The 24,493-nt window shown below is 47.2% G+C and overlaps 1 protein-coding gene across 6 annotated transcripts in view; it reads left to right on the forward strand.

Annotated features, from left to right (window-relative positions):
- Positions 1-796: 796 nt before the first annotated feature.
- ABTB3 (ankyrin repeat and BTB domain containing 3) overlaps positions 797-24,493 on the forward strand; it is a 162,865-nt gene continuing 139,168 nt past the window's right edge. For 2 of the 6 annotated variants that reach the window (XM_086887260.1, XM_086887263.1), the window contains exon 1: positions 967-2,018. In XM_086887260.1, coding sequence (XP_086743386.1) covers positions 1,058-2,018 — 961 coding nt within the window. In that variant the 5' untranslated portion in view covers positions 967-1,057. Of the gene's footprint in view, positions 2,019-24,493 lie in introns of all 6 variants that reach the window. The other 4 variants (XM_086887262.1, XM_086887266.1, XM_086887265.1 and 1 more) reach the window with 3 other exon arrangements.

The following is a 24,493-nucleotide window of genomic DNA, read 5'->3' on the forward strand; positions in this document are numbered from 1 at the left end:
ATTAGTCAGGCAACTCCTAATAAAGCTAAAGCCTAGCGATATAAGATTAAAATACATCAGTCGAGGATAAATTGTCTTGCACAAAACAATCTTACTGTGCATAGGAAATGTGCCCTAAGCCCAGTACAATTCTTACTTGTCAAAGCCTTCACGATACTTAATGGGTTAACGTCAAGAATGTCAAAGGGTTTTATTGTACTTGTTTTAATTATTTGGAAATTGCTCTTCCTGACTCGAGAGACGTCTGGGATTCTTACGTGGCAGTTTCTGCTTGATTTCAAAACATCTTGTCTGTCTGATGAGACGTGTGAGTGCCTGCGCTCTCTGTAATTTGTTTATAGCTACATCAGGGAACTGCTGGTGTGAAAACCCAGCGCGGGCTGGAGCGGAACTCTAGTTCGCACGCCGGGGGAACGGCGTACATGCACGTAGCAGAGCCGCGCTGTTCCCAGCCGCGGGGACAGCGGTCACGGCTGGCCGCACTCCCCCGGCTGCCGGCGGGGCCAGGGCCGCATTAACACATCTTCGCTGTGCAGCGCAGAGTCCCGGCCGGCGCGGTGCTGCCCGCGCGGGTCGCGGCCCCGGCGGCTTCCGCGCCCCGGCAGCTCCGCGGGCGGGCCGCGCCCCCTCCCGGCCCGCGCGGCGCGGAGCGGAGCGGCCCCGCGGAGCCAAGGGAGGCGCGGCCGCCGCAGGGCGCCGTCCCATTGGCCGCCGGGCGCGCCGCTTTGCATATCCCCGCCCCCCCCGGCATCCCCATTGGCTGGGAGCCGGCGGCGCTTTGCATGGCCCCGCCCCCGCGGCCGCTGGCCGGCGCTGCGCTGCGGTGCGGTGTCGGGCCGGCGGCGCAGTGCAGGAGCCGGAGCCGGAGCCGGGCTGGCAGCGGGGCTCGGCCGGGAGCAGCGCGCAGGCAGCGCCGCCGCTTCGCTGCCGTCTGGCGGAGCGGGGCCAAGCGAAACGGCCGGCGGGCAACGCCGCGCCCCCTCGCTGCTTCTGTTCCCCCGCGTCCCCCTGAGCCGCTCCCCGCCCGGGTCCCGCGGGTGCAGCATGAAGTGCGGCGATGGCCCGGAGAGGTAAGACGGCGGTGAGGACGCTGGAAGACCTGACGCTGGACTCCGGGTATGGTGGTGCGGCGGACTCGGTGCGCTCCTCCAACTTGTCGCTGTGCTGCTCGGATTCGCACCCCGCGTACCCCTATGGAGGAAGCTGCTGGCCGCACCTAACTGACTCCATGCACAGTCGGCACAACAGCTTCGACACCGTCAACACCGTCCTAGCGGAAGACTCCGAGGTGCTGGACTGCGCGGGGCAGCAGTGCTCCCGGCTCCTGCCCGACCTTGAGGAGGTCCCCTGGAGCCTGGAGGAGGTGGAGGCACTGCTGCTGCCGCCGCCGCCGCGCCGGGAGCCGCGGGCGCCGGTCGCCGCCAGCCCCGGGAGCCGGGATGCGGCGGCGCGGCTCTCGACGCTGGTGAGCCGGGCGCTGGTGCGCATCGCTCGGGAGGCGCAGCGACTGAGCCTCCGCTTCGCCAAGTGCACCAAGCACGAGGTGCGGAGCGCCATGGAGATCGTCCTGGGCTGGACGCTGGCGGCCCGCTGCACGGCAGCCGCCCTCGGCGCCCTCTCCCTATACAACATGAGCGGCAGCGGCGGCGACCGCTTCAGCCGCGGAAAGTCGGCCCGGTGCGGACTGGCCTTCTCCGTGGGCAAGTTCTACCGCTGGATGGTGGACAGCCGCGTGGCCCTGCGCATCCACGAGCACGCCGCCATCTACCTCACCGCCGGCACCGAGAGCCTCTTCCGCGACATCCACGCGCGGGTGCTGGCCGGTCCCGCCGCCCCGCTCCCGCCGCCCGGCCGCCCCCCGGCCGCCGCCGCCGCCGCCCCGGCCGACAAGGAGAAGGAGGGCGGAGAGGCGCCCCGCTTCACCCTGGAGGCGCTGGAACAGACGGTCAACAACGACCCCGAGCTCTGGGGCTTGCTGCAGCCCTACCAGCACCTCATCTGCGGAAAGAACGCCAGCGGTAAGTGCGGCCGCCGGGCGGGACCGGGCGCCACCGACCACCTGTTGCGGCAGGCGGGCCCCGCCGCACCTGCCGCCGGGGGAGCGGGGGAGCGGGGGAGCGGGGAGGGAGGAGCCGTGCGGCTGCCCCTGCACGGCGGTGTCCGGCCCGGGGAGCGCTGGACGGGAGCTGCCGAGCATCCCCCGAGCCGCTCTGCCGGGGCTCCGCCGATGGGCGTGAATTGAGGGGCGGCTGGCTGGGTGGCGGCGAGGGCTGGCTGAGAGACGGTGGTTCAGAGCTTCAGTTTTCCACAGGAAATGGCAGAAGCGCAGCTGAGCGCTTGCAGGCGAGATCAAACTTTTGTTACATATGCAGTGGTTTGGCCAGCGATTGCGTGGTTGGCGCTGAAATGCAGTCTTTCTGGACAGATTTCATTCATGTTGCTGCATGTTTACCCAGAGCTTGACACAAATGCAACACCGTGATGCATCGACTTCCTGGTCATTTTTTCCCTTCGTTTTTTTAAACGATGAATCTAATATTTTTAATAAGTTATCCTTCGGTAGAGTGGCATTCCAAAGTTGATGTTCCTTATTTCAGCTCCCTCTGTTTGTTAGGGAAGGGAAAATAGAACGAGACGTGTTTCGGGGAGGCAGAGTTAAAATAGGGTGTTTTTTTCATATCTTCTCCTAAACGTGCACAGACAGATACAAACATTTGTATTAAGCTTAAATTCAAAATACTTGTCAAGCTGAGATGCAAATATTGGGGGGGGGGGAGGGGGGTGTTGAAGAGGAAGGGAACTGGGAGAACAGGGGTAACTGGAAGCCCAGATCACGTCTCCAGATAAGCCTTGTTAAGTTGTTATAGCCACAGAGGGTGTGTTACAGCTAATTTTCTATTGTCTTAAGGCACCTTCTATCCCATAAGAGACCCAAAGGAGGATGCCAAGTGGGAGCAAAAGAAAGGGGCAGATACTCCTCCCTGCTGTAAACAGATGTTGCTTAGTTCTATTCCTCTGGTGGTTTTACTCCAGCAGTGGATGTCCTCCCCAGAGGCTTTGCTGAACCACCCCTCAAAATTCATCTGCTTTCAGGGACTTGCATTGCAGGACTCTGGTGCGTTATTCCAGTGCTGGTGCAGGCAGGCATGGCTTCCCCAGGAGAGCCACCGTTGTTTTTTTCCTCGAGTCCTGCCTGTAGGTTTCAGATGGCACTGTGTTGCGTTTCTGACATTGCAGCACTGGCTGTGCAGGCTTCTACTGAGCCTTTCATTTCGTTTTGCGGCTCTCTCTAACTCCCTCTGTATCAGCTCAGTGGATTTAAATGCACTTCATTCTGACCCTCATTTATCTCCCTTCTAGGGACACAAAACAGAGTTTTCATCTCCATTTTATTGTAGTTTTAGCTGTCACAAATCTCCTTGGTAGCTCAGTCTTGAGTTGAGCAAATAGCATTTTTCAAAGATGTTTGAATCAGACCCGTAGCAAGTTGTCCATTTTGTTTTGCCTCTCTGTGTCTCCCTGCTTTCTATGCAAATGCCTGTAATGTAGTTTTGCTTTTTAGCATCTTATAATACATAGTTTGGCATCTTGTTAAATATATTTAGAGTTACAGGTGCAAGCAAGAGTCAGGCCTCCTTACAGTAAAAGCCATTTTTTACTGCTGTAAATGTTTATTCAGATTTAATCCAAGGGTGTGTTGCCTGCTCTTAAGTACTTTCAAGGCAACTAAACCAGGCATTATAAACCATTAAACACATCAGTCTGTTTCTTCACCAGTGAGGTATGCCTGTTCATGTAGTCCTCATTGTTTTGATGTCTTGAGTGCTCCATGTTTGGTTGCAAATGTTTCCTTCTCAGGCACTTAAAACAGGTGGGGAAGTCTGATGAGAGAGATTATTTGAAACTGCTTGAAATTGTTGGGGCACTCTGTGACACGAAGCTTGGACTGCTGGAAGCTGCATCTCTATTTAGTGGCCTAACCACGAGTTCATCCTTCCTCTGCCTCGGTACTTGAAACACCATGATAGCACAGCTTAACAGGTAGCAGACTTCTCACATCTCTTTGCACCTCTCCAGGAGAAGAGACAGGTCTTGTACTCCAGAGGTTCAATAAGCTGGGGTGTCATTTCCCAGCTGAGTGACATGTGAAGACACAAGCACTGGAATCAGTGGATTTGGTCCATCAGGTGTGGACAAGAAGCAGTGGAGGGATCCTTCCTGGAGGTACCATGGGCAGTGTGATTTGGGTGAAGGTGGGGGATGGAAAGCAGTGCAGAAGCAGACTCTGTAGCAGCAGCTTAACTGCAGGCAGCTTTTTGTGGGGAGAGGGGCCTCTCTCTGGGAGGCAAATGTCAAAAATTTCCAGGCTAAATTCAGCACCTTAAAGTTCATCCAGACTGAAACAGGCAACCCGTGAAGATCATAGGATGCAAGTATGTAAAGAACATAAGTCTGTGCATGATGCAGTCCAAGAGATTGCTCTAACGGAGTTTGTGAGCACGAGTGTTGGGGAAGATGGTCTGAGGATCTGCAAGACACAAACCAGCCTTTCAGGGCTTCCCTGTAAGAGCGTTTAGTGGTTTTGGCTGAGATTTTCTAGCCTGATGTCATTCTCAGTCATCTTGGAAGCTGTAGATCACTATTGCAAGATAACCTTCTCCTTCCTATAAATTATGGTCATGTGCCTTCAGACAAAGATGTTTGAGCTGATTCTTTCCATGGGCCATTTCCATTTTCTGCCGGGCTTCTTTCGGGTGTGTTTGGCCTGTGCTTGGACAGCTGCCTCAGTGGGAGCCCCACTCTCCAACAGGAGCCTTCTCATTGCTCTTGCAGGGTTGAAAGCCTGTGGATGAAGGTGGTGGCACTCCTTCATGTGTTGCAGGCAGCAGGCCACATGTCCTTGATCAGCTGGTTGATAACCTCTTGTGTGGGACAGGGCAGGGATGACAAAGGCAAAGCAGGCGATGCTGTCGGAGCATGGCAGCAGCTGCTGGCATATTGACTGAGCTTATCTTTCTGATAACTGTATCAGGAAGAATAGACCTTAAAAGCATTCTGAGGTAGTAATTTCCACCCCCTACCCCCCAGAATTTTGACATGATGGCTGAATGAAAATTATAAACTTTACGTTTGGGATTTCACTGAGGCTTAAATGTTTCAATTACGAGCTCTGTCTGAACAGCACAGTGCATGTTTCACATCCTATAACAGTTGCACAGAGTGTTATTTCCCTTGGAACAGTGGGAGAAAAATACTGTGTGCTCAATGAAAGGCAGTAAAAGCTGGCACCTCTGCGGTTTAAGCAATATTATTTTAGTTTCTTTATTGCTCATCAAACCCTTACTTTTAGGCCACATCTGAGAAATGCTTTGAGATGAATGGGAAGTTTCCCCAGGTCTTGGATCAAGTGCCAATCACTGAAGTAAATCCTTGTATGTTGTTTTAACTGGGGGGTTTGGATGGCGAGTCCAAGTAGCTCAAAGTCACCTATTTGGTATTATGGAGGTCCTGGTTCACTGGGAGGAGGGATGGTATTAGACAACACTTGAATTAATACAGAGTTAAGAGAATTGTTTTTTCCTGTTTCAGTCTTCGGGGGTCTCCGTGTCTTTGTGGCAGGACTTGTGGTGGCAGGGACACAGCCAGGGAGCTGGGGAATCATGGGGTGGAGTTTTCTGTGGAGGAGTCAGCATGCACAGCTCTGCCTTGTCTATTTGTGTACAGCTTCTAAAAATAGTGATTTGGAGCTTAAATGCCTCCCTGTGGTTTCTTCCTCTTCTTAATATTATTTAGAGAAGAAGATCAAACTAGTTAGAAACTCAGGATTAGGTCAGGCTTGGCCGACACGTGTCAGCTAACCTCAGTTTAACCTCAGTCTCTTCTAATTCAGGCGAACGAGGGGGACTCCAAGCAAATGAACAGTACCAATATATTAGCACAGCTTAACCAAATCAATAAGTGCTTTTAAATTTTGATATGTATGTATACATTCATGTGTATATGCAGAGACCACACCCTCCTTTTACTGGCAAGCATGCTGTTATCTGTTACTTCTCTGCTTTTTGCTGTAATTGAACCATTCAGGATGCCATTATGGCCTTAGGGGCAGTGTAACAATCAATCTAGAACTTATTTCAGCTGGGATGATACTGGAATATTTGGGCTTAAAATGGAATTTTGTGCTATTTTCTTGCCTTATTTTAAACTGTCATTTCAAGAATATAGCTCCCCCCATCTCCCCATTAAGTTTCCACTGTGTTTTTTGCTGGTTAAAAAGAAAAAATGAAGTTGTAGTTGAAGTTCCTTAAATGTGCCAATATGTTATATTTAGACATCTTTGCTGTTTTGTTTTTCCCATTTGTTCCAGGGCACTTGAGTCCCATGCCAAGAGGTTGGCATGAGTGGTGGTGCAACAAATGATGTGTATTTTTGCTTGATTCTCTTACCTGACAACTTCCCAAGCAAACTTCCACACCCTCTTTGAAGAAGTTGTATGTTTGTCCCCTCTCCATTCCAGGAGGGAGGGTGGGACAAACCCCCAAAGGGAAGAAGGTTTTGCCTGTTTGTGGGCACTGATGCTGGTGGGAGCTGGGATGGCACCAGAGAAACCTTGCTTCTTCTCTGTAGTGGGGTGGGTTGCTTTGGCACCTGGTATTGGCAGGAGTGGGACAGGAGGATAATCAGCATGTGTGTGCTTCTTAAAGACCTTTGTTGCCTTGAGAGGGCACCTTGAGAAAGGAGCAGTGGTGGGACTGGGAAATAGAGACCCATTGGGAGGCTGAGGTTTGACTGGCTGGGTGATGATGGTTTGTTTCCCCTCTGGATGTTCTGATTCATGTAATTTGTTCCAGTTATGAGTCTAACATTAAAAAAAAAAAAAAAATATCCCGGAAATGGTTATACCCAAAGCACCCAGGATAATCATAAAGCTTATGTTTGCCAATATGATTCTTCTTTTTGTCATGTTGGAAAGTACCTTAATAACATTTATAGCCTTGGCTGCATTAGGGAGTTTTCAGGCTGCATCTACATTACTTAGTTTCTGATGTAAATGAGGCTTTGGAATGATGATTGGGAAATGTGATTGTGTATACAAGGAGCATGTTAGGGGAATAACAATATAGTTTCAGCAGTGTATTGGGTTCCTGGCTTTCTTGCTGACTGCTGACAGGCTTCATGTAGTTTTGCAGCCATCCTGTGAGCTGATGACATAAAGTGCAGGTGAACATAAGGGACAACTTTGCACCTTTTCCTAATGCTGCTGCAAATGCTCTCTCTTCCACTTCTGAAAGTTAATAAAAATGAAAAAGACATCACTCTTTGTGTGTTGGTATTTCTGCAGTGTGTGTCATACCAAGCAGCTGGTTGTCAGTCACAAACCTTCCACATTGTCCAGAGTAAATACCCAATTGTGCAGTGGCTGTGAACATCTACAGCCTGAGCCCTTCCTCCCCTGTTCTGCTTAGGGGTTGAGTTCTCCTATCTCAGAAGTTACAAAAAAAGTCTTTTGGTCTTCCCCTCTCCTCTCCCCCAATTCAGGTATGAAAGAAGAAAGCCCTGCTCAACGAGATGTCACCAGAAGAGGACAGAGCTGTTTCCTGTAGCACATGAGCGTTGGGAATCAAGTCCTTTGCGTGGAATAATTTCTTCTGGCCAATGTGCAGTGAAGAAAGAGGGTGGGGGGCTCCTTTCAGGTGGTTTGCTAAAATTAGCAGCTTCCATACAAAATATTTCTGTTGCTGGCCAGCAAAGGATGTGCAGGAAGAGCAAGGAGGGGATGGATGAGGGAGTTCATCACCAGGCTGTGTTTTCTTGCAGTGAGTGTGGTGAGCAGCAGCACTGCCACCATTTGAGTCCCTGAGCGGGTTGGCATTCTGTGTACTCTGGGGGCTGAAGTGGATGCTTGATGGGTGGTGGATCACATCAGTGCCTGTTCACTTTCCCAGTTTCCTCCCAGGTTCAAGATTCCTGCTGCCTCAGTCTCCCAGGCTGGGCTGTCATGTCCAGCTCTGCCATCCTGGCAGTCCCTTTGCTCTGTCTGCAGGCTGTTTGCCCAGGATATAGGAAGCTTTAGCAAGGTATAAGGAAGAAGTAGAGACTATTTTCTTTCTTTGCTCTTGTCCGTGTTTACTTGCTGGCCAAAAGTAACATACTGCACCATCTCTATAAATCTGTAATTACAACTGTTATGTACCTGGTAAGTATTTTAAAGATTTCAAAAGACGTAAAGTGAAAGTTAACCCAGAGCTTGCGTGGCCAGCTTATTAACCTCTGGTTACTTTGCCAGAAGTGTTCAAATAGGCAGCCTGAAAAAAACACAGACATTGTGAAGGACTGTGCCAGCCAAATGGTCACATGTGGCTGGTTCTTGGTCTGCCCTTGCTTTCAGGGGTTTCCTACAACAAAGAGTTTCTATCAGGGGCCACGTTTCTCTGGGAGTGCATAACCTTCCCTTTTCCCTAGAAAGTAACATAGTTATTCTGCTGTTAAAGGATGTGAGGAGATATAATCTGATGTCTAGTCACTCCTTTTGCTTTCCATAGGACTGCATTTCTCTCTTGCAAAAACAGAAGAGAAGAGGGCACTGATCAGGTGAAATGAGTCAGTGAGAAGGTGGCTGTGGGCTTGTTTTGACAGCAGGAGTGAGGGACGTGTTCCTGGGAGCAGCTGAAGAAGAAGGAGCCACAGTTGGTGTGGATCAGTTCAGCAGCATGGATGGGGCACAGGCACGCTGACACCTTGCTGAGGCTTGTCTCAGTTACTTTAGTTAATTCAACCTGATGTGCTGATGCTCTTGAATCATCACACTTCCTTACTCTGCCAGTTTGTGGGTGAGGAGAAAGTTGTATAGCACGGCTTATGGGACATGACCATTTTCTTGGGCTCCAATGAAGAGGTGTGTGTCTTCTAGATGGTATTTTAACCTCTTCCTTGATTCCTAGGCTGAGTTCATAGTAAGCAGTACCCTTTTTGGGCGTAATTGTTCCTGAAAACAACCCAAGAGGTTTTATAGTATGGTTAAGAAAATATCTGATGTGGACCAGCTTGGAGGCTGAAAAGATGCTGAGGAGACTTGGAGTTTCCCACAGGGATTCTTTTGGCTTATCACTGATAAGGAAAAGAAATTGTCTGTGATTTTAAGTTTAAGCAGTACTGGGTTGATAATAAGGAATAGGACAAAAATTAGACACCCTGTACCAAGAGACCTCAGGACAGGTGATTGTGTGTCTGATGAATCAAGCTGGCAGAGGTGGATGAAGGAGGATTTGTTCACTGCAGCCAATTCCAGGCCGTTTAAAAGCACAGTGTTAGACCTGGTGTAAATCCCTGTGGGTGGTGTTGTGTGGCTGGCTGATGCTGGTGCTTGGTGGGATGTTGATTTGCTTGGTGGGACCTCGGCTGGTGTGACACTTGGGGACTGAGCTCTTCTGCCACGCTGCTTCAGGCAGTAATGGATCTTCCAAAAGGTACATGGAAGCGCAGGAGACAGGTAAAGCTCCTTCTGTGGTGGTTTAATGCACTGAAAGCGAAAGTGCAGGGAGGGATCAGTGCTGCAGGGTGTGTGGGAGGCGGTGGGATGCTCGCCAGGAGATAGGAGCACACGGAGGCGTTGCGGCTGAGCCGTGAGGGACGGGTAATCCTTCTGGGTCAGCAAATTCACAGCCTTACGTGGCTTTTCCAGAGCTCTTATGTGCATAGACCTTGCTCATGTGAGCAGCACATGGACTTCACACAGCCACAAAGGTCTTGGGGCAGGCTGGTGAGTGACCAGGCGAACAGGAACCCCCGAGAAGATTAGAGAAGAGGCCTCTTCAATGACTGGATTTGTGTCCTCAAGTGCTGTGGAGTAGCACCTGGACCTGCAATTTAAAATTCATAAAACCACCCTGTTTTTAAATTGCACTGCTATGAAATATTGCTCCCAGGTGGGGGAAGTGAGCGGGGCTGGGGTTGCAGCAGAGGTATGTTGAATGTATTTGCATTTTCGAGGCAGTCAAATAATTGAAGGAAACTTTGCATCCTGCAGTGTTGTGCAGTTTCCCTGGCCCTGTGGTAGTTTTGGATAAACAGTGTTGGGCTCTAGTGCCTTTGCTTATGTGTTGTGTTTGGCTGTGATCGAGTTGCTACAGTCAGGGAAGGTTGGCTTTTTCTTGAAAAGAGCTAAGCAAGTCTTGCGAGCCTCTCTGGGATGTTACCCTGCAGGGATTTGGAAAAATAGAGGTTGTGCTGCTGTGGGCCATAGGTACTCCCCAGACTGCAGGTCCCTCGCCCCAGATGAAGCATCTCCACTTCTCTGTCACCTCTAAGCAGTGAATGTGGCCGGCAGCAAGGCAAGCTGCCACTGGGGAGGTGGGCCAGATGCCTGGGGATGGATGCTGGACTCCCAGACCTTCAGTGGGAAGTGCTGCCAGAAGAAATGAGAGAGATTTCAGAGGTCAGAGTAATTTTGGCTACCCACTGAGATGCTTTTTTTGTGGAGAGTGCTAAGAAGATTTTTTTTTTCCTGTAATACAGGGGCATTTCTTTGCATGCCAGCATATCACAGAAATTGGTTCCACTGAATCATTTGCTGTAAGTCTGAGTAGGTAGATTAGGTAGATTATTTTGCTCTGGGTTGCCATATAGCAGAGACAACTGCTAGGGACTAGATGCAGGTACCTCTGATGCTTTTATTTCCCTAGATGCTTTAAGGGTCACAAGACTCAGTACCTTTTCACAAGGAAAATTTATCTTTGTGCTACTTGTGTTACTTAACTTCTTTAGTGCATGTCTTGTGTGGGGTGCTGTATGGTGCAAGCTGCTCCAAAGGTAGTGCTAGACCCAACCCTGTAGTCCTTGTTTGGGCAACATTCCCATTGATTTTGGTGAGACAGCCTGTCAAGCACCAAGATAAATTCTTGCATTTGGTAACAAATTAAAGAATTAAAAATTAAAGAAACTCCTGGGTCAAAGCTGTAGGCCTGGATTTAGTTTTGCTTAAGATAAGCTCTTCCAAAACTGAAGATAAGTATCAGTACCTCACTGCAGATATTTATTCTTAATTTGAAAGGAATTTTTTTCCTTTGGTTCACTGATTAATGGTGTTCAGCTTAAAGATTGCACAGTGCAGCCTGTGAGGCCTTGTGCTACCTGGCTCTAGCCTATTTCCGCTGGCCCACATAAGAAAAATTCTAAAAATAGTCCAGTAGTGTAGGTTTTCAAAAGCAAATTAGATCTCAAAAATAAGAGGTTCAGTTTAATTATCTGGCATGCTCTCAGTAAGGAGGAGGAGGAAGAAGGGTTTCAAAGTATGCAGTTCCTCTAACATGGAAAAAACCTCATCCTCAAGCATAGCCGTCCCTCGGTACTTAGGACCTGCTGTTGCTTTGCTGTTGTGCTTTACCTATTAACTAGTTCTTCATTATACCAGTGTGCTCACAAAAAAATTGCCTTCTGTTTCTGGAGAATGAAAACAGTTTTGCAAGCTGGCTGAGTGCAGGGACAGACACCAGCAATGTGCAGACTCTTTTCAATGAAAAATACCTGCCTGTGGGAATGCATATGATGCCTTGCTTCCATCTTAAAGAGCATATTTGGTAAAGGATGGGTAAGACAAGGAGGAGTAGTTTGAAACATTTTACAGGTTTAAGTGTAGGAATGACATAAACACCTATGTGATGCAAAGGATGCTGAACTTCGGTAGCAATGTTCTTGCAGCAGAATGCTGGGAGCCAAGATAAGGAACTTGGTGACGCTGTCTGTCTGACACACATCAGCAGTTAGACTGTGATGGCTGGATGCTCCTAAAGCAAGATTAAATACAACAAGAGAAAAACACCCTAGCCAAAACTCATTCCTCCTTAAGTGTGCAGATAGGCTAACTGATCTTCAGGAAGGATCTATGGGCTGTCACCTCTCTTCAGCACACAGAAACTGCCTATGCGTAGGATAATTGGCAGGTTTTATAAGGAGACCTGTGGTGATGAGAGCCCTCAAACCACCAGAGCAGATGGGGATGCTGATGTCTGCCTACTCTGCCTCCTCTGACCAGGGATGTCGTGGGGAGATGCAGCTTGAGGTTGTGGAGGGAGTTATTGCATGGGTGGGAGAACACTGCTTTATCAGGGCTGGTGAGGTTTTAATTACAGGCTGTGTGAGGCAGGAGCTGGTGAGTCACAAAGTGTTTTCTGAGGTTTGGGGCTGGAGGCTCAGGTGTCAGCCACTGTTGCAGGTGACTTCTTTCGCTGAGTGAGGAGCCACAGCAAAGTTTTCCTTTGGATGGGACCCTGTCCACCGTCTTTGTCAGCCTGAGATGAGATGGCTCCGGTTTGCCCAACCTAGGGCTATGTTTTGGGCTTCCCTGGAAGTTTACCTGGAACCAGGCTGCTGCCTGCTTATTAGGTGCTTCTCATGCAAGCAGTACAAACACACCCCAGCTGCAAAACTGGCTACAAAGCTGGCTGCTGAGCAGATTTAAACCTGTACCATTGACTGCTTGTGCAGTCAATCCATGTTGCATACTTCTGACAGTGCTGGTAAGACATTCGTGTCTGGACTGAGAGGATGGAGTGCAGACTTGGGGTCTTTAGGGTTGGGACTTAAAATTTTCTGGTCTGGTCAGGTCTGAGATGGGTGAGTCCCTGGGAAACATCCTTTTTCTGGGGCAAGGACAGCACTTAGAGGGAAGAGGTGTCAAGAAAATGAGGACTTGTTAGTTTACTTCTCCTCTTGACTGTGACTTGAGAAGCATCGTTGGGGTGAGTTCTGCTCTTTCTTCCTTTAGAGGTTTGCGGTGCTGTTGACATTCCACTGATACACCAAAAAAGTTGTTGATATTTAAACATGAATGTTGGCCATGGCATAAGGAAAAATGAGAACAATTCAGCACCCCACATAAGACATCCTCTGAGCCTGGAGTAATTAGTTTTGTTTCATAGCCTGATTTCCAGAAAGAGAAAGAACAGAATAAACAGCAGAAAATATAATGAAATTTGGGGGTGGAGTGCCCATTGGGACTGTTCTGTGCAGTGATAGTCAACCACAGTGGTGTTACATCCAGAAAGAAGGCACCTGGGGATTCTGTGATTGCACCATGCAAGGGGCTGAGTGACAAAGTGGAACCTGAGCAACTGCTGAATTTTTTGCAGAGAGCCAAGATGCAAGACTGAAGGAGTAAATTTAAAGTTACTCCAAAGAGCCTGTTCCTCTTCCCAGCATGGTTGGGGTTTGTGGAGCTGTGTAATTGCAAAGGAGTGGCTGGGAAACAGCGTGCTGGGGTTATGCACATGGAGACTATTTCTAAAGATTAATTATATTAGTCCTATATTAATAATTGCAGAGGAAGTACTGGTTTGTGTGTTAGCCAAAGCTTTGCAGGCATTGCAGAAGATGTGGTGGGTGTTGCTGCCCTTTCTGCTGGAGAGCCATTCGCTGCTGATGGGCACTGCAAACTGAGGCTGCTTCCTGCAGTAGCACACGGATAACCTTTACTGCTTTCAGTTGTCCTGTGAATGAGTAAGAGCCTCAGGACTGAATGTTCTTCTGTTCTGAGCTACTTTCATGATAACTTCTCTAGGTTTTCTTTTACCATTTTGATGTGGGCAACTCTTCCTTCCTTGAGTTTCATGTGTGCTCTCTTCATCAGGAGTGGTGACCTTCTGGATACTGCTCCTTTTCTTTCCCCTTAAGTTCAAAGAAGTTCAGTGTTTACATAAGCAGCTTCCTTGCTATTTTACTGCTTTCTGGCATAATCTTTCTCGAATGCCTTTCTGAAAATAGTCTGTCCAAGTAAAAATATGAGGTAAAAATATTCACTATTGAAGCAGAGTGTTTAGAAATAGCTGTAATTTTGAGTTGTATCATACAGAAACCCAAGCCTTTGCAGTTGATTAGGGACAGGTGTTTTAACTTCTTCTGCAGCTGTTTTTTAAGTTGTTAACTGGAATTTTTGACCTACTGAAAAAAAACCCTAAACAACCCTCGCTAAATTTGGTATCAGGGCTGCATAGCACTGTGAACTTGGTGTAAAGCAGAAAGAAGGCTAAAAGCACCACTTCATTACACTGGATTGTTGCATCAATAATGTAGTAATGTAATTTCGTGGAGGGAAAATAATGGGATCTAATGATGTGACCAGTGTGTTTACTGATACTGTAGCACAATTAATTGTGGCTTTCTTGCAATTAAGTGCTGCAAACAATTTCTATTAAAAGTGGATGGATTTGAGCTCAACTTCCTCCATCCAAGGACTTTGACCCCACTCTTTTGGGATTATCGGCAGAAAAATAAAAAAGTGCCTCATGATGGGAGTGGGTTTCCATCTTCATCATTATAGTGCCAGAGGCTGCTGCTCTGCTTTCTTATATCCATATTTTGTGACAACTGTGGGGACTGACTGACCTGGGGGAAAAGTGCCATGGTGGGGCTGTGGACTTCAAGGCTTTGCCTGCATGTGTTTCCCCGTGGGACTGTGGATAGCAGGAGTGAGGTCTAGGTGGAGGTCTGTCATCTTTCTGACATCACTGGATTTGCCTGAGAGGCTGGTGGTGCTTGGCTGAGTGCTGTACCCTTAGGGAAAGGTTTGATCTCACTGAGAAGAGCAGCTGGTGGCAGCCTCTTTTGTGAAATCCAGGCATGGTGTGGGGAGGAGACCCTGGGGAAAGGCAGAGCAAACTGAGGCAGGGTGGGCTGCTCAGAGAGCGAGCAGACTCCATATTTTATTCAATTGTGGCCAAAACCCAGGGGTGGAGAGTGACTATGTGTTTGGGTTGGCTTGATGAATGCTGTCTCTATCTTTTTTTGTCATTCAACATACTCCTGTGTTGCTTCTCCAATGCCTGACAAAAGTTCAGCTTGCTGCCAGCCTTCCCTGCCATGGGGAAAATGATGTAGTCTCTCCTAAATCTCTGGTTTCCATAACACTTGAAGTTGTTAGTGGCCATCCTTTGTGCTGTAGTTGTTGTCCAGAGGGGTGGAAATCTGCCACTGAGTTGGAAGGTTGCTGGGGGATGGTGGAGTAACTGGCAGGCACGTGCCACCACGTAAAACTCATTTTCTTAGAAATGAGGTAAGAAACGCAGCTTCCCATTTTGCAAGGATTCTGATAAATGGGTCTGCATGTGCTCTTTCATATTCTTGCAGACTCCCTGAGCAGTCACCCTTGTGTCACGTACAGAAGACAGAGGCTTACAGGAACTGCAGCTCTGGCTTCTGACAGGGTGGGTTATAGGCACCGCCAAAGATCCTGGTGTCTTTGGCAGGCAGAGCTCTGGCTGGTTTTCTGTCGGTGGATTCCAACATGTTTTCCCACTTTCTTCGCTGTGTACTATGGGTGGGAGGGAAGATAGAGAATAGAGGCAATAAATTTCTCAAAGTACTTTATAATGCACTTTTGTCCCCCACTTTGAAACTGAATAGGGTGTTTTTGAAGAGATTTTGAGTGACAGTTTTCTCTTGGAAGATTTATTTAGTGATATGAAATGAATGAATTCTTCAGTCTCATCTTTTAATTTGTTATAAAAGAGCCAAAATGATACATTTAATCATTTTCTAACCACACACTTTCAAAACAGTGTTTATCTGATCTTTTTACCACAGAGGATAATTGGCTTATACAAAACTCAGTATTTTTCTGGTAGCGGGTTACTTGCTTTTAAATATGTATATAGCAGCTTTTCTTTAAAGAAGACTATGCCAGGGAGAGGTCATACTTCAGGTCGTACAAGTGACAGCGAGCATTTAAAAAATGGGACACTGCAAGTAACAGAGAGAAAGAGTTGTAAGTGTCCATGTGATGTGAGCTTGGGACTGGGACTACCTGGGAAGATTTCCCATTTATTTACCTGAGAAGAGGAGCTCAGCCTTTCACAGGGATTTGCAGGAGTTTTGCTGGTAGCACTTTCTGTTAATAAACACTTGGCTGTACCTGGAGGTGCTAGGTACAGACAGACATTTAGTGTACTGCAGACTACCTGTAGATACAAGTCCCCTAGGGAATGGCAAACTAATGGTGGTAGTGAAGCTTCCTCCCTAGGAACAAGGGGGAGCTTCTTATGTGCTTGGGCTATGGGCCAGGCTTATTTTTTCTTGGATTTGCTACATGAATTTGGTGTCAGCTTTCTTCCAAAGAGTACAAAATTGTAATTTATTTTATTTATAGAGCTGTGTGATTTATACCCTGAGATATGTCTCAGTGGTTTCAAATTACAGAGAAGGATGGAAATACTGGCTGATTTTTCCCTTACCCTGTCTGTAGACTTTCAGCAGCAGGTCCAAGCCTAAAACTCTCCAGCTGGTAATGAAAGCACAATTTAGTTTTGTGGCCTCAAGTATTACTGCAAACCTTCTTGAGATTTCTGCTTTTAATATTTGGTGGTGTGCTCCAATGATATGTCTTAGTCTTATCATCAGTGTGAGAGAAAGTGTGTTCAGTTTCATTTAGGTAAATACATCATTGGGCTCATCTAGTGGCTAAAGAGTGGGAAAAATTCACTGAAGTCATTATAACTGTGTTTAAAAAAAAGAGAAAAGGAAGAACTCATCTACCAAATGAGTCTGTGACCTGATACCTTCTCGAGTTATTGAGAGCTGACCTAGATGTATGGACTTGTGTTAATCACCGTGTTTTACTGCTGTTCCTGTTCCTGAAGTGTGCTTGTTGGAGAGAAACATCTTACATTTGAACTTTTGTACAGTACTTCCCTCCTTAGACACTTGTCAGCGATGCCAGCCTTTGTGTCCGAAGCGCTGCTGTTAATGGAAGCTGTTGGTAGAAGCTGTGGATGGAGGCTGTCTGTAACACTTGAAGTGAGTGGCCAGTGGGGACATTAGCACACTGTATGTCACTGCCTTGGCATGCCACCCATTTTTAAGGGCAGCTTCCCCAGATACAGCAAATCCTCTACGGTCCGTTTCCATCAGGTTGCCCGGTGCCTTCTCCCGGTGAATGCAAGTGATTTTCTGACAGGAAGCCATTTGAGGCCGTCCTGCTGCCTCAGGGTGCTGGATAAGCTGTCAGCTAGTTCCAGTTCACCTCTGTTTTACATATGTACATGAGGTGTTGGGAAACACCACCTCCCTGGAGCATGTACCAACCAACCTTGTACTTGTGCAGCTGTTTCAGTCTGGGGATGTTGAGGCTTGCTGTCACCTCACTGCTCACGCAGGAAAGCACCAGTGGCAATTGCAGCTGTAACTAGGGAAGGAGTTTGATGCCTCTCATTTTGGTGCAGTAAGAGATGCCTAACTGTGGGAGCTTTTTCCCTGGCTCTTGGGAAGATGGAAGGGATGTAAAGTAGGGGTAGGTACTGCCTTTGCATATGGAAATGGTGCGTCTCCTGACATGCCCAGCCTGGCTCACTGCCCTGCACGAGCCCCGGGCTCTGCCAGGTGGAAACCATGCAGAGATTCTGGGGAGCTGGGGTCTCTGTGCTCCCCTTTGTCCTAGCTGTGAGTCTGGGATGCTGGTGGGCTGCTAAGGAGATGCTCTGTTGGTGTCTAGCTCTCTGTGGGCAGGATGCCTGGCTTTGATCTTTTCAAAGACAGTATCATGGAAGCCTAGTAGAAACCTAACCAAAGCTTTAAGTGCTTTGACTTCTTCATCTCCGCTGCAGAGCCAGACCACTCCTTTCAGCCCTGTGCACTGTGGAGACAATTCTGAAGCCTAGTTGCTTCCAAAGACCTGGGACCAGGAGGAGGCTCTTTGGAAACCTCTCTGCTCAGAGGTGACCTTTGCTGCCAGCTCTGTGTCCCCCAGCTTGGCAGTGCTGGGAGGCTGGCACCATCCTGTGGGAGGTTCTCAGGAGGTCTGTGAACTCTGCATGTTTTCCAGGACTGTAGCTGGGCCTCTTTACAGCAGCTGGTCACATTTGGAAACTCTGCACCTTTTTATGGCAGCAGAGGGAACCAGAAGGCTTAACAAGTCCTGTTGACTCCTCCAGAGAAGGAAGGGAGGGATTTATGGTCTTTAAATAAAAGTAATAAAAGGCTAAATATGTTTTCTAACTTGTGTGAAGTGAATGTCTAAACTTGGAGGAAAACTGAGGGGAGATTTATGCATCGTGTGTTGTCCTGCACACATGTGAGTGATTCCTTGAGAGAAAGTATGAGTTAAGGGAAGTGGCAAAGAAGGGTGGATCCCTGCAGGAATAGCAATTACCATACTGTGGGAACGAAGGACACTGCCTCATCTGTTCTTGCACACATGCACTGAACCTCGAAAGACACCTGGAATCTGAGCAACATTTCAGGCCAAGACTATCCAGAAAATCCAGGCCAATCTATCCAGAAAAAAAAATACATGGACAAGGGCAATAACCTTGCTTTTCTGAGATGATGTGTCAGGATCAATTCCTGAAGCAACAAAGACAAGCAGATTCTTCCCTTGCAATGTATCATTATTCCTCTCTGGAAAGTGTGTGTGCCTGGATGAAGGGTATGTATGTTTGCATTGCAAGGATCTGAATTTGACTGAAATTTAAATGTCCACATTTGTATTTGATTGCTTGCTGTCTGCTAGCCAGCAGCGATGTGGAAATTAAGAGATCTGTCTGACAAACTAAATGGAATTTCAGTTTTGGTTGCTCAGGAACTCTGCTGTGAGTGGCTATCATACTGACTCGGCACTCTCCCCAAAAAGTGGGTAGCAGATGTCTTAGATCACTTCTTCAGTGGGGCCAGCTGTTGATGTGCCTCAAAGGAAAATATGCAGTTGTTCATTGCATGGGTTTGGCAAATGATACTGTGCTGCCTGCATTTGAAAACCTGGCTCAGCATCCACTGTGGTTTGTTTGCAAGGTGTTGGTGGTACCTGAGGCAGTGCTGCTCCACCCCCTTGCAGGGTGCGAGCTGGTACAGAGTCAGGCCTGTAGCAAGTACCAATTGTCAGCAGGCAGTTGAGGGTACACTGGGAATTCAGAATAGTTCTGTCCTTGCAGTATTTCAGCGATGTGCCCATAATTGCTTCTTTAGTTGTAGATGTTGGGTTTGTGATCTGTAACAAAAGACAAGGGAAGCAGGAAGGAATGAGTAATGTTCCTGTGACAAAAGCAGTGGCTGAATTCCTGTGTGTGGAATGAGTTCTGGAGGTTCCTTCCAGTCCTTCCCTTCTGTCACCCTACACTGATTGAAATGCATGGGAATTATTTTCCCTCTCTGCCTTGCTCTTCCTCACGTAGTGGCTGCATCTTGAGTAAGATAATCCCGTGTTTCTTCATCGGGTGGTGCTGGGCAGGCTGCAGATCTCTGCAGTTGCAGTTACAGCGGGTGATAGGACATTGAGTGCTGTGCTCTGCCATGTTCACTCCTCCTTTCCTCATCCATCAGGGTTAGGTTGAATTTGAGACTGAAACACTTGACAGGGGATAAAACCCTTCCACCCATATGTAATGTATCTGGGGAGCAGTGTTAAACCCCATAGTGTATCTGCTGCATGACTCTCCTAGCCCTTTAAGGGTGCCTGGAGGGAAGGATCAGCTTTGCATGGTGCCCAGGAAGGTTGCAGCAGATCCATTCAGTGTTTGAGAGTTTCAGCAGTTTTCGAGGTCGATTGCTCATTTTTACCCATGTATGTGCTGCAGGAAAATAACAAGGCTGGCTTTGGAAAGGCAGACATTTCTACAGGCAAATTGCCTTCCCACCACCTCTCTCTTGCTTCAAAGTATAAACAGCAGAGGCAAGAGCAGTGTCAAAAAGCTATCAGTGGGTGCAGAAAACATGTCAGAGTGCTTCCCGCTGTGCTTGGCGCTAACGGGAGCTGCCGCGCATTTGACTGGAAGCCATAGCGGCAGCTGCCTCGCCCAGTGCTCCCGTGGCCATGTCCCTTCTGCAGTCATTCCTCCAAGGCACTCTGTGACACGGCCTTTGGCTGCACCTCTGCTGTGCACCTTCCCAGTGAAGTCCAAGGCAGCACTCCCAGGCTCTCCCAGGGCGCGGCCTCTTCACGAGGTTTCTGCTTCTGCTTTCCACGTTTTGGATCGTGTGTTTCATTTCAAATCCACAAGTCATGGAAAGTAGTGGGGCTGATTTGGGATTTTTGCCTGAGGTGTAACATCCAGCCTTGGATGTTCCTTGACTGTCACGGTGATGCATCCTTTGAATAAATTTCTTTAACTGAAACTTTCTGTTGTGTTGGGAAGTCTCACCTTGTGCCTGTTTCACCAAACAGGAGGTAGCTGGAGTGGCAGTGTCACGTACCATGCATGGTGCAGCGTGTTACTAATCATCATACACTGTACATTCCATACATTCTGACTTGCATTTGTTGCTAATTAGGAATTACTGTGCTGCTGGTGGTCTCTGGCATTCCCTATGTATCATCCATAGGGTAAACATCTGCCAGAAGGTGATGTTTTTTTCCCAAAGAAGATCTAAGCAGCCACCTCCCCCAACCTCCCTGCAATTCCCCCAAAGTTTCAGACTTTCCTGGCTTCAATGTGAAATGCCTACAGGCATAGCTGTGAAGAGTTACAGGCAGCCAGTGTTGCTGTGAACGATGACCTATTGCAAAGGAAAGTTGGGAATGCCAGGTGGTGCAGTCCAATCTTATCAAGAATTAAAAGGGGTTTTGAAAATAGAAAACAAGTGTTTATTTAACTGGTAAATTCTTCAGTGTGACTTGTAAAGTGCTGTAAAAATGCAGTTGTCCCTTTAACAAACAGCAACAGGAAAGGGAGCATTTAGCCATGTACTTAATCTATTTCTTTAAACCTCTGAAGCTGTTGGAAGCAGCAGCAGTGGGCTGTCCCCACTGTGCTGTGGTGTCCTGAGATTCCCTGATGTCCCTGGTACCCTGCTGGGTGGTTGATCCACCCCGTACGGGTCCTGTGTGGTTGGTGATAGTGTATTATAAGGTGGTACAGCTTAGCATGGGCTGTGATAATGCTATTTCATATCCTTTTGAGATAATATATATAAAAGTGTTTTTAGAAATTGTGTAAAAGTGTTGCTCTTTCTAAGCAATATTTTTCCATCCTTTCCAAGTCCATCCTTTTTCCAGTGTGTGGAGAGGTGAACTGAGTGGAGATAATTGCTGTAGCCATATGGGCCTGCAAAACAAGTTGATGCGCTCCATAGCCTGGTTTTCCTATTTTTGAATTTGTATCAGTGCTGCTGAAAATAGTTTTTTCTTTAGATGCTCTTGCTTCTGCTTCTTTGGGATGAGACAAAAGATGTCCATAGCATTTAGTAACTTTTAACTTTTGCAGTTTGGCTTCTGATGGTTGAGTTGCCTTAATTTTCTCTTGATATCCTTTCTATCTCATCCTTCAGATAGGATGAAACTTGAGGTGTGCAGGGATGGGGTGGTGCCGCAAAAGTCCGTTCCTAGCTGTGGCCACAAAACTCCTGATTAGTTAGATCTGGTGAGTATGGTCTTACAGGTTAGACATAAACTTTTAACGTGTCTAACATCTGACTAGGCTTGAGATGGGAAGGAAAAAAGCAGATGACTACTACAGCACCTAGTGGAGGGGGTAAAAATAGGATAAGTGGGTTTTGGCTCCACTTCCAGTTACTTTTCATAAATGGTTGCTGAATATGTGTCATGCATGAAGTTACCTCAAAACCTCATGACACCATGCAAGTGATTAAAAGGGCACGGTGACCATCCTGAAAGTCCTTGTACTGTCACTGAAAGATACAGGCATTTCCAAACACTTTCCCTTCCTCTTAGTGCTCTGCTTTCCCATCCCTGTGACCTGCAAGAGAGCCCCTGGTGGTAACCAGAGCCATGGAAATTTGCAAAGATGTAGGATGTCAAGACTGATGGGGTGGGGTACCCTCTTTCTGCAGCTCCTTTGGCAATGAGTCTGGTAGGACAGCCAATGCTGAGGCTCCCTGCCACCAGAGTACCTTGATTTTGGCATCACAATGCAGGGATTTCTTATTAGCATGTGGCCAGTGTCTCTCAGTGCATCACCTGGCATTGTTTCTAGGCCTGCATCGTCCGGCGTCCTGGGAAAATCCCTTGATGGTTGCTCTTGGAGAAGCAGAAGTTCCAGGGACTTCACTGAGAGCAGAGAAATGCAGCTAAAAAGAGATGTGGGGAACAGCCCAGCTTTTGATAATCCCTGATTAAGCCACTTGGCACCAGGCTGATCCCCTGAGCTGCTGATACAGCAGTTGGGAACAGCCTCTCAGGGACTTCCCGAGAAGTCAGGTTAAGGGTAGACGTGCTGCAAACACTCCCCCCTCTGTCACTCTGGGAATGCCTGTCACCCCTGAGCACAGGGGCGAGGGATGGAGGTATTTTCATGAGGGCCATGAACTCTCTAAAGAACGGGTGAGCCTGAATAAACTTGTTTTCCTGATCCTGCCTCGACAAGGTGAGCTACCTTTTAAAAACACAAAGTACACGACAAGCACTTGTAGCTACTTCTCCAAGAAACAGAAGTGAGTGTGTTGTGGGCCCTTTGATCAGCAGCTGCTGTGGCAGCCCTGGCCTGGCTTTGAAAACCCCTGGAACTTGCCAGAGCTATTGAGCAGGTCACGCATTAGCTCTGGGAAATGCCAGGCCTTGGTCTTGCTGTCAGTGTGTCCCTTTAAAGCCAAGGGTGGGGGACCAGTCCCCTCCCGTGTGTGCTGAGCCCCACTTGTGAGGCAGAGGGATATGCTGGGTGTGATGGGGAGTTTCCTGAAGTGAACAGTTCTTAATTATAGAATTATAGGATGGTATGGGTTGGAAGGGACCTCAAAGAACATATGTTTTGACTGCCCTGCCATGGGCAGGGATAATAATAATGGTGGTGCAGGGAGCTCTTGCTTGCTGGTGTGTTATTAGGGATGGTTTATTTACGAAGTACCTCTGCAGGTAGTGCAGACAATGTCAAATAAAAAGCAATTTTGAGGTAGGGTGCCAACAGAAGAGCTGTTTGGTTAAGTACCAGGAAGTCTGCACCTTGGCAGCTTCGTCTGACACTATTTTACCATAACCTATAGAAATCTTTATTTGAAGCTGCTTAGGACTTTTCGTATATTGTGTTTTATTCCCTCCTCCCTGCCTTATTGCTAAATATTACTATTTTTCAATTATGCATGAATTGTCTTCACTTCCTCTTCTCTCCCTGAACTATAAGCAGATTTCCCCAAAGCCCCTGTTCTTCCTGAACTGGCTGATCCTCTTGGTGGCATCTCCCCAGTTGTGCCTGTTCTCCTACTCCCATCCCCCCTACCCCCCTAATCCTGCAGCCTTTGACACAAAATTTTGATTTTTGGAGGTATACATGTCAGCCTTGGCTTCCAGCTCCACTGAGCTAAATCCATGGCAGCAGGGGAATGTTATCCAGGTTTACGCTGGTGTAGTTGAGCAGAGACTTCCCCATTCCCTCTGTTTTTGTGGGGTTCTTGTTGGAATCCATCCTTCCATGTATGTTTCTAACCCCATAAGAAAAAGTAGTAAAGATCGCTTAATTAATCTAGGATTCACTCCCTCCAAGATATGCTTGTATTTGGAAGACATTCAGGTATTTCTGGGCAGAATTTTTCTTTACTGAACTTTTCTTTTAGTCATTGAGCTGGTTTATGTTGTGAATTTTATTTCTTCTAATAAAGCAGTTGATTGGAATTTCCTAACTCTGTGTCTTGGCCCATCACTATGTCATACCTCTTTTCTACAAACTCTTTATCTCTGGACTGCTTGAATCTTGCTGGTTCCATATGAGCTCCAAGACTGCTCAACAGCAGTTTTATGGTCTTGGTGTATATTTGGTTTCTTTAGATCCCTTCTGTGCATGTCATTTGGTCTTACTGAGTTGTAAAGTGGTAGTCTAAATTTATCCCTGAACTCCGCTGGGTTCAGTAGATGTTTGCTATAGAAGGAATTTGGCACATTGATTAAATGGATATACTTCCAAATCTCTTTTTCTTTTCCTTCTTTTTTTTTTTTTTTTTTTTTTTTTTTTTTTTTTTTTAATTTATTTATTTATTTATTTATTTTTATTTTTTCCAGGCTTCTCTAAATCATAAATTTTATATCTCGTCAAATGCATTTGTGTCCTTTGTATGGAACACACAGGGAAATAACTACTGAGTGCTTCATCCATCTGGATTCTTGTTATGTGATTCCCTGCCATGTTGAACAATAGACCCATTCTCTCCCCTATATTTTCTTTAGTTATATTTATAAAAACATATACCTGTTTCCCATTACTCTTTCAAGCTAAAAGCAAAACAAAAACCCTACTGTTTGTTCCCTTAGCATTATACCTTATAATGTTTTACTTCCAGCATATATTCAGACTTTTAACTTCTTTCCTTTCCTCTCTCATTTCTTTTCTGATTTGAGAAATGAGCTTGCTTCATGCCAAGAGCCAGGGAAGCCATTTATTTTAACCCGCTTGTTCCTCTCCAGCAATGGAATTGCTTTCACATGTATTTCTTCAGGTTATCCTTCAGGATATCTCATCCTCTCAGTTTTGAAATGCAGGTCATTGTTTTCTCAGTTTTCTTAGTTGAAGATAAATCTGTTTTCCTGAAGAGAGATTGTAAGTCCTTTCCTTAGTACTCGGCTCACGCAAAA

Source organism: Cyanistes caeruleus, chromosome 4 (genome assembly GCF_971803275.1).
Source record: "Cyanistes caeruleus chromosome 4, bCyaCae1.hap1.1, whole genome shotgun sequence".
Lineage (NCBI taxonomy): Eukaryota > Metazoa > Chordata > Aves > Passeriformes > Paridae > Cyanistes > Cyanistes caeruleus.